At 43.3% G+C, this 9,320-nt stretch overlaps 1 protein-coding gene across 1 annotated transcript in view; it reads left to right on the forward strand.

The window, feature by feature from the left end:
- Positions 1–82: 82 nt before the first annotated feature.
- Positions 83–9,320, forward strand: part of sycp3 (synaptonemal complex protein 3) — an 11,136-nt gene continuing 1,898 nt past the window's right edge. The window contains exons 1-7 of the mRNA XM_063899904.1: positions 83–699; positions 2,471–2,552; positions 2,666–2,700; positions 3,489–3,606; positions 4,272–4,371; positions 4,476–4,574; positions 8,956–9,060. Coding sequence (XP_063755974.1) covers positions 576–699; positions 2,471–2,552; positions 2,666–2,700; positions 3,489–3,606; positions 4,272–4,371; positions 4,476–4,574; positions 8,956–9,060 — 663 coding nt within the window. The 5' untranslated portion in view covers positions 83–575. The remainder of the gene's footprint in view (positions 700–2,470; positions 2,553–2,665; positions 2,701–3,488; positions 3,607–4,271; positions 4,372–4,475; positions 4,575–8,955; positions 9,061–9,320) is intronic.

The following is a 9,320-nucleotide window of genomic DNA, read 5'->3' on the forward strand; positions in this document are numbered from 1 at the left end:
CCTCATATGCCAACAGGCAGTAGCCTTGCCAAAACGTGGCAACCTGGAGCGCCATCATTAGCACCCATGCTAAATTCAAAGACTCACATCCACTCAACAGCGCATTAAGATCAGTCTGACTCCTAAGTGGGTTTTTTGGAAGATATCTGATTGGTAGATCTCGGCTTACAATTTGTAATAAAAAGTGATCTTGGGCTTGAAGGTTGGTTACCACTGTTTTACAGTGTGGTAATAGTAATTTATATCGAGGTATTTTTTACAGTGTGCTTTGATGTTAATCCGGGTCCTCTCGGTGGCGGGAAACAGACGATTCCACATTCTCTTCTTTAGCTTCTGCTCCTTCTGCTCTCTGTTGAAACACTTTAAAGCTATCTTCACTCAGAACCTAATACTTATGCCAAATAGCCCCCTCTATATTTAACAGCTTATCTGAAAGGTCTGTTAATTATATTTAACCAACAGAGGCTACATCCGTTAGCATTGACAGCTAAACTAGCATAAGCTAATAGTTAGCATTAGCCGCTATTAGCTGGAATCCATTGTTCCTGATTAAGTTTGGTTAACTCAACTGAAGAATGGCAACCGGGAGAAAACAGATGAAGAAGAAACACCCAGAAGACACATTGGATCAAAAAGTGTTTGATTTTACTGTGGAGGAAAAGAAGGGTCTGAGCGGCTCAGAGGATGACATCAGGGAAGGTGAGCGATGTAACTTGAAGAGGTACAGTTAATAACTTCACCTTACACAGCACAATGCTCAGGTGTTATACCAGAGGGGGGAGAAGTACTCACATCTGGTACTTCAGTAGAAGTACTCAGATCTTGTACTTGAGTAATAGTAGAAGTACTCGGATCTGGTACTTCAGTAGAAGTAGAAGTACTCAGATCTGGTACTTCAGTAGAAGTAGAAGTACTCAGATCTGGTACTTCAGTAGAAGTAGAAGTACTCAGATCTTGTACTTGAGTTTGAGCTTCAGAAGTTGTGTGTATTAAATGAAAAGTATTAAATAAATGTAGTGGAGTAAAATTACACAGTAGTATATAATTAAAATACTAAAGCAAAGTACAAGTACCTGTATATTGTTCCTTAATATATAGGGCTGCAACTAACGATTATTTTAGTAGTCGACTAGTCAGTAGATTATTTTTTTCGATTAGTCGACGATTAACCCTCGCATTCCACCGTTGACATTGGCCTGATGTCGTAGACCAGCATGTTCAGAACGCTGTCAGTGAGGAGTCTGTCCATTTGAGGGGTTAGACGCCTCTCCGCAGGACGAAGTCATCCACACGCCTTTGCTGTGAACTTCTAAAATGGCAAAATGAAAATAGAAAACTATGAGGCATAGTTATTGTAGACTTACATTAATCAATTGTATTGATTTTATCTGACAAATGAATGATTTATGATCAGTGATGTATACACTTATTTATCTACAGTATTTATCTATCTTCCTATCTATTTAGCATACGTGCAGTCATGCAGAGCTAGGTAAAGTTAGGTAGGCGAGGTGACCGTGTGCATTTACAACGTTACCATGAGGGAAGAGGGACACTTAGACTGTAATTCAATGTTCTTATGCATTTGGGTTAACACACTATCTTTCATGAGAGGGCCTAAAAGTAACTAATGTCACTCTGGAGTAGAGGACGCGGTGTCCGTAGGTCAACAAAAACCGGCTAACTTACCCATCCGGAACTTCGGGCGCTAGACGTCCTGGTGTTTGCGTTTAAGATGCTCATGCATCGCCGTTGTACTGCCGTAGGCCCGCCCTGCGTTGCAGACACTTGACTTGTTTATTAGCTTTATTTTCTTTAAAAATGCCCAGACTTTAGAAAATTGCGGTCTCAATTTTACTGCAGTCTGCTCACGCTGATCCGGAGCCTCTGCCATGATTCATCTGTTAAAGGCAGTGGTTGGTTTAGGACGCAGATGGTGCAAAGACGAAGCTGCTGCTACTTCTTTAATTTTATTGGCGGTTGGCATCCAACATTACCGCCACCACCTGTTATGGGTGTGGAGCATCAATGGGGATTAGACACTTTAGAAACAAAACAATGGGAACATTAATGGTCCTTTTGCTTCCCCTTCAGAACCAGAAGCAGGAAAATGCTAATCCGCAGCATACACAATGTTGGTGGTGGGTTGCCAACTCTATTGCAATTTCATTTGGTGTGTTCTAATGAGTCATGAGTTAAATGCTTAGGTTGCTTAAATAATACGACGCGTCGACAACATGTCATTGTTGACGTTGTGGACTAGTTGTTGCAGCTTTATTAATATATATTAAACTGAATAAGCACTACTTTGACTTTTTGATTGTTATGTTTGAATGGTTACCCTGCCTTGGCTTTGAATGCAGCACTTGACCTGGTATTAAGTGAAGTATCTGAGTACTTCTCACGGCTTGTGTTTGCTTCTGACACCGTTTCGCTTTTGAAAAGACATGAACTCGTTTTTATGTCGCAGATGAAACTCCAGTTGTTGACAAGTCGGCCAAGAAGAGACCGGCAGAGGACTTTGATGAAGAGGGGGCCACAAGTGCTGTGGGGTAAACGCTGTATTATAACTGTATTATTACACAGGTCCGTTAGCACAGTGTTGTAGTGTTAGTTAAGCTATTGTAAACTTGAGTCCAAGTCATTTCTCTTTCCACACTTTCAGAAACGAGGTTCATAACATGTTGGAGAAATTCGGAGGTAAGCAGCGCTGTGCAGGTGTGTGAGTCTTTACTGTGGTTCAGGTAGTTATGTCGGGGAGCTCGGCTAAGACAGTTCAATCTTGTTTACTTACTCTCACATTATTGATTTATGTCCCGCTTTATGATATACTAGCTGTGTATACTGTGATAGTTTTACTTCACGTAGAGCGTTACTCCCCTTTGCTGCTACTGATACCACTTTGTGCTGGGAACTCTTTGTGTACGCAGGTCCAGGTTCAGGTCATTTATTTTGTACATGTGGAGTCCCCCTCTGTACAGTTTTCAGTACACAAATAAGTACCCAGAAATGCAATTATTGTGGTGGAAATTCCCTGAAGAGAAACTGATAAATGATTCATGGACAAAGTTTGTCTTTTGTTATATTTAATACATTAATAAAGAAAGTCCAATACAATTAATATGGATCTCATATGCAGGGACAGAGCAGCTTCTTCCTCAGAGGATAAAAAGGTTCTGCACCCCGAACACAGCGGACAGTTCCACTAGATAGAAGACAGAAAGCAGCCATGTTCGGACCGATGAATTCTGTTAGACATTATCTAAACATCCCCACCATTGAACCATACAACCGCCCATTCCTTAACCATTTGCAAATCCACCTTTTACCCTCCTGGATGTCTCTGTTAGACACACAGACTAGAAATACAGCTAAACAGACTAAAAGGCAATCAGAGTAAAAGACATAATATATCTATACATGATTATAAATGATGCCATGATCATCCGTGGAGAAAAACCTACGCAGTGTTGTTATTGTACTTGCAGCGGACATCAGCAAGGTGATGCAGGCCAAGAAGAAGCGCCTGGAGAGTCTGACCAAGAACTACATGAAGGGGAGCCAGCACAAACTGGAGACCCTATGGAACAGCTACAGCTCCCAGAGGTCAGACCCACAGCTGACCAGTACCGGCCCAGAGTAAATAGAGTGGGAATATCATTAGACAGTCAGAAACGACATGATATTTTAATAGATTTTTAATTGTATTTCTTATGTTTATATTTCCTTCTATTTTGTAACACACTAAACTGGAACAAAAAACAATTTCCCCCGGGGTATTTCTTATTCACATTCTTAATTGCCTTTACACACGTGTTTATTGCTGCTGTTTGTACTGACCTGTCCTCTCAGTTGTCCCAGCTGCTCTGACACCTGAATATCCCTACACGGTATATCATCTTATAATATGATAGAAGTTACAAAGTGTTACAAATGGTTTTGATACTACAACTTGAACTTAAGGCAAGTATGTTTATTTATGCAACATATTTCAACAACAAAGCAATATCAAAACTACGTAACAGAAACAAACATTTAAGCAAAAGAAACTTTAAAACAATTTAAAGAAACCTTAAAACGCTGAGAGAATTCAAATTATACAAGCACACGTGTGTGTGTGTGTGTGTGTGTGTGTGTGTGTGTGTGTGTGTGTGTGTGTGTGTGTGTGTGTGTGTGTGTGTGTGTGTGTGTGTGTGTGTGTGTGTGTGTGTGTGTGTGTGTGTGTGTGTGTGTGTGTGTGTGTTTGCGTGCGTGCGTGTGTGTGTTTGCAGGCAGAAGATGACTCAGCAGTATTCGCAGCAGGTGTCGTCGGCACTGCAGCAGTGGGAGGCTGAGGCCCAGCGCGCTGAGGAGCAGGAGGAGAAGCTCAACGTGGGTTTACCTCCTCCCGGGGGGGGGGGGGGGGTGGGTTAGATGTGCCACGGGTTTGATGCTCTGAGCCTCTGGACTCTACCGGCTGTCTGTTCTCTCTGCAGAGTCTGTTCAGGCAGCAGCAGAAGATCCTGCAGCAGGCCCGCGTCGTGCAGAACCAGAAACTGAAGATGGTCCGGGAGCTGTACGAGCAGTTCATCAAGGTGAGGGGTCACACGATACATTCTGCAGAGTGCTGCACAAACACGCTTCATGAGGCGTTTAGTTATAGGTTAGTTTATTTATATAGCACGTCAGACACAGAGGCAATCCACCCTGCTTTACATACACAATAACACATTTATTAAAAACATTGAACAAAAAGACAGTTCATTCAGAGGTGAGTTAACAGCAGGGATTGGAAGCAGATACTGCCGGGGCTGAAGGCCCCAACCCTTTGGAGTCTTGGGGCTCATTTGGCCGTTTTCAAGATACTTTCTTTTTTTAGTATTTGTCTTACTAAATCCCATTAACCCTTAGATGCACAAGTGATTGGACCCTACACTCTTCCATAAGTGGGTCAAAAAGGACCCATATTAGAATCAATGTGTTTTTATTCCGTTTTTGTCATTTTGGTTAAGAACAATCACTTGTATAATAATTCGTATTATATCTAGGACCACACCAGAGTGATGTCATGCTTGAAATATCTTTAATTCTTCACTTAACATTTTTAACATTTTGAAAAAACTTTAAAATCGTTTTGAACGTATTGATCATTGAAAAAGAAGAACATTACCCAGAACAGCAATAACAAATGTGAACGTCCTGTTTTGCCTTCTTGTCTCCTCACTGTATGCAGTTGAGACAAACTATCTGTTTCTGGCTGTGATCATTGCACACAGGTACATTGCATTTCCCACACCTATTGTTGATTTTGCGATCTTTGTTACTTGGGCAGATCTGACACCTCTTTCTGTTTGGTTGGCCCTGTCTGCTTCTTTCCTGTGGCTGGGTTGTGGCTTTTGTCACCCCACACCTTCCCATTGCTTCAATAATCGGGGTTTGCAGTTGGAGACAGCTTCCTTCGACTGGAAGGTAGCCTTCCAGTCGACTCCGATGTGTGGTGTGACAAGCTTCTTTGACAGCTCATTGAGGAAGAGCCGTCGTGCATAGGTGATTCCGCTGGTTGCTGAGCCGTGAAAAAGGTGTAGGCTTTCAGGGTGGCGATGTCAAGTATGTTGTACCACAGCACCATGGACCACCTCTGTATTTGGCGCTTGCAGGTGTAGGTGCCAACCATCTGGTCAGTTGTGTCTACACCTCCTTTCGTCTTGTTGTAAAATGTGATCACTTCTGGTTTTTTCTTTCTGCTATTTTCATCCACTACTTTGTCGTGGTGCATCGTGTTCAGGAGCACAACAGCCATTCCTTTCTTTCTGACATAGCTGACGATGGTAAGGCTGCCGTTGAATCCAAACTCTGTGCTGTGAACCTCCCTGGACTTGGAACGCTTCATCAGAGGAGGGATGTCTGGCTTGTTCTGACGTAGAGTCCCCACAATAGTGAGATCCTTCTCAAGGAGATGCTGCGCAAGAGGCACACTGGTGAAAAAGTTATCCGTGGTGATGTTGTGACCTGTGTTTCTAAATCTACTACACAACTGCTGGACAAGGTTTTCCCTCAGATTCTTCTGAACTTATTCCCCTGGTTGTCTCCCTGTGTAAACTATACCATCTATTGCATAGGGGATGTGTGCATCACAAACCCAGAAAATCTTTAGGCCGTACTTGGTGGGCTTGCTTGGCATGTGCTATAAAAACTTGCTACTCCCCCTGAATGGCGCAAGCTGTTCGTCCACAGTGACACAATCACTGGGGATGAATCGCTGTCTGCAGTTGACCAGGAACAGGTCCCATTCATAGCGGAAGGCTGCCATATGGTCTGTTTCCAGTCGCACGGCTCTGGTCCTCTTGTCATCGAAGCGCAAGACACGGCGAATATCTTCAAATTTTCCTACAGCCATAGTGGCCTTGTACATGGGATTATGTAAAGGACTCCCAAACAGCTCACAGACTGATACATCCCAGTTCTTCTCACTTCCTGCAAGAAGGGTCAATCCAATGAAGGCCATGAATTCATCTTTGACAATTTTCCACTCTTTTCCTGTAGCTGTGGCTACTCTCCGTCCCTCCAAGTTTGTGCACTTCATCACCTCTTGTATGATATTATCAGTGATGAAGAGCTCCCATGCATCTTTTGGTGAAACAGTGGTGGTAAGCCCCTGACCGACTTGAGGATATTGTGGCTCGGTGTTCTGCCCTGGGTTGGAGGTAACTCGCTCCAGTAAGAGCCCTTACGACTCATTCTGTTGGACGTGATTTGGACTTCACTTTCTTCTTTAGAGGACTCACAAGAGGAATCTTCTGTGTCTGATTGATCCTGTTCAGTTTGTAGAGTTGGATTTCCAGGTGGACGACTGATACTGCCACCTGGACAATAGTCTGGGTCCTCATCATCTGAGATTTCAGATTCTGAGTCCAACACCGTAACTGCCTCTCCATCATCCAGCATCTGTAGGACCATTTCAGCTGTGTACCTAGCAGCCATGACACCTTTTTAATGTGGTAATGTTAGCTATCTTAGTTAGCTAGCTATAAAGTAGGCTAATTAGTGGATAAGAACATACTCTTTCACACAACAGTCATGAATGACACACACACAATATTTTCTGAGGATAATACTTACACGTATCAGATCTTGCTGTGTAAAATAATCTTCCTGAGGGGTGACGCTTCTGATATAGTCTGTGTGGTCCACAGTTAATTTATTCCTGAGAGCCACAGTTGATAAGAATCAAAGGTTCCCATAAGATTCCATAGAAAATGCATGCGGGTCATTTTGACCCACTTATGCTTGTAAGGGTTAAGAATATCCCATCAATGTTTGGTATCTTTTTTTTTAGGACAACCTCACCATTATAACCTGATAGTTGTTTTTTTCATTTTGACATACTGTATGGACATCGTGGACCCAAAATCACACTATTAGTTTTCATATGGGTAACACAAACACAACGAAACATTTTGAAAGCTGGAAATATATTCGGGGATTTCACTAAGCTGCAAAGTATTGTATCTTCAAAACTGGAAATCTATCTAACTGTATCTATAATTCTCAATGTTTGTCTGTCCCTTTTCTTCAATTGCTCTCTCTCTCTCTCTCTCTCTCTCTCTCTCTCTCTCTCTCTCTCTCTCTCTCTCTCTCTCTCTCTCTCTCGCTCTCCGCTCGTCTCTCTTCTTCTCTCTTCTTCTCTCTTCGTCTCTCTTCGTCTCTCCTCTTCTCTCTTCGTCTCTCTTCTTCTCTCTTCGTCTCTCTTCTCGGTTCTTCTCTCTTCGTCTCTCTCTCGAGCTCCCGCTGTGTCTCTTCGTCTCTCTTCTCTCTTTTTCTCGGTTCTTCTCTCTTCGTCTCTCCTCTTCTCTCTTCGTCTCTCTTCTTCTCGGTTCTTCTCTCTTCGTCTCGCTTCTTCTCTCCTCTTCTCTCTTCGTCTCTCTTCTTCTCTCTTCGTCTCTCTTCTTCTCTCCTCTTCTCTCTTCGTCTCTCTTCTTCTCGGTTCTTCTCTCTTCGTCTCTCTCTCGAGCTCCCGCTGTGTCTCTTCGTCTCTCTTCTCTCTTTTTCTCGGTTCTTCTCTCTTCGTCTCTCCTCTTCTCTCTTCGTCTCTCTTCTTCTCGGTTCTTCTCTCTTCGTCTCTCTTCTTCTCTCTTCTTCTCTCTTCGTCTCTCTTCTTCTCTCTTCGTCTCTCCTCTTCTCTCTTCTTCTCTCCTCTTCTCTCTTCGTCTCTCTTCTTCTCTCTTCGTCTCGCTTCTTCTCTCCTCTTCTCTCTTCGTCTCTCTTCTTCTCTCTTCGTCTCTCTTCTTCTCTCCTCTTCTCTCTTCGTCTCTCTTCTTCTCGGTTCTTCTCTCTTCGTCTCTCTCTCGAGCTCCCGCTGTGTCTCTTCGTCTCTCTTCTCTCTTTTTCTCGGTTCTTCTCTCTTCGTCTCTCCTCTTCTCTCTTCGTCTCTCCTCTTCTCTCTTCGTCTCTCTTCTTCTCGGTTCTTCTCTCTTCGTCTCTCTTCTTCTCTCTTCTTCTCTCTTCGTCTCGGTTCGTCTCTCTTCTTCTCTCTTCGTTTACCTAAATGCCCCTCCCCCTCCTTGGTAAATGCATCCTGTTGAGTAGGGTCTAAAGTTTCCAGTGTCTTTTTCCGCTCCGTAAAATGATAAAATAGCGCAAAGATATTAAAATATGTGCTTCCAGTTTTCAAACATTTGAGCGCTTGAAAAAACATTATTGGATAAACTTAAAACCATCGTATCTAGGTTTTTACTGGGTCAATTTGGATGAAACAAAGACTGGCATAGCACTTCAAGCCAGTACTTTGGACTCATAAAGGTTAAAGGTTGAAAGTTCAAACTTTTATTCAAAAAGAGATTTTTGTGTGATGAGTGAGAGCCCATAGAAAACAGGTAGTAACAGCAACTGTTTGCAGGAAGACACAGAGACGGGGGTGTTTGGTTCTCCTTGATTCCTAAATGAATGAAAGTCAAACTGTTTGTGTTTTTCCTGCAGAATATGGAGGAGATGGAGAAAAGCCACGACTCGTTCCTGCAGGGGGCGCAGCAGGAGCTGAGGAAGGAGATGGCCACGCTGCAGAAGAAGATCCTCATGGACACTGTGAGTACAGGAAGTCAGGACTGCAACGTGACCTCTGTTCGACCTGAGGTCAGGGGGACTGCTGATTTGAGAGGATCCTCTGGGACACAGTGAGACAATACCACTGTCCCCTTATACTGACATCACTATGGAACACTCGCACTCCTATTGGCTAGCGCTCTAACACATTGTACGTGAAAGGGTAAGGGGCGGGACATCTCTTATCTGTTGACCACTCACAACAGAGCCGGCCAGCCAACCAATCACAGTAGACTGGGCTC

The sequence above is a fragment of the Eleginops maclovinus genome, chromosome 2 (genome assembly GCF_036324505.1).
Source record: "Eleginops maclovinus isolate JMC-PN-2008 ecotype Puerto Natales chromosome 2, JC_Emac_rtc_rv5, whole genome shotgun sequence".
Lineage (NCBI taxonomy): Eukaryota > Metazoa > Chordata > Actinopteri > Perciformes > Eleginopidae > Eleginops > Eleginops maclovinus.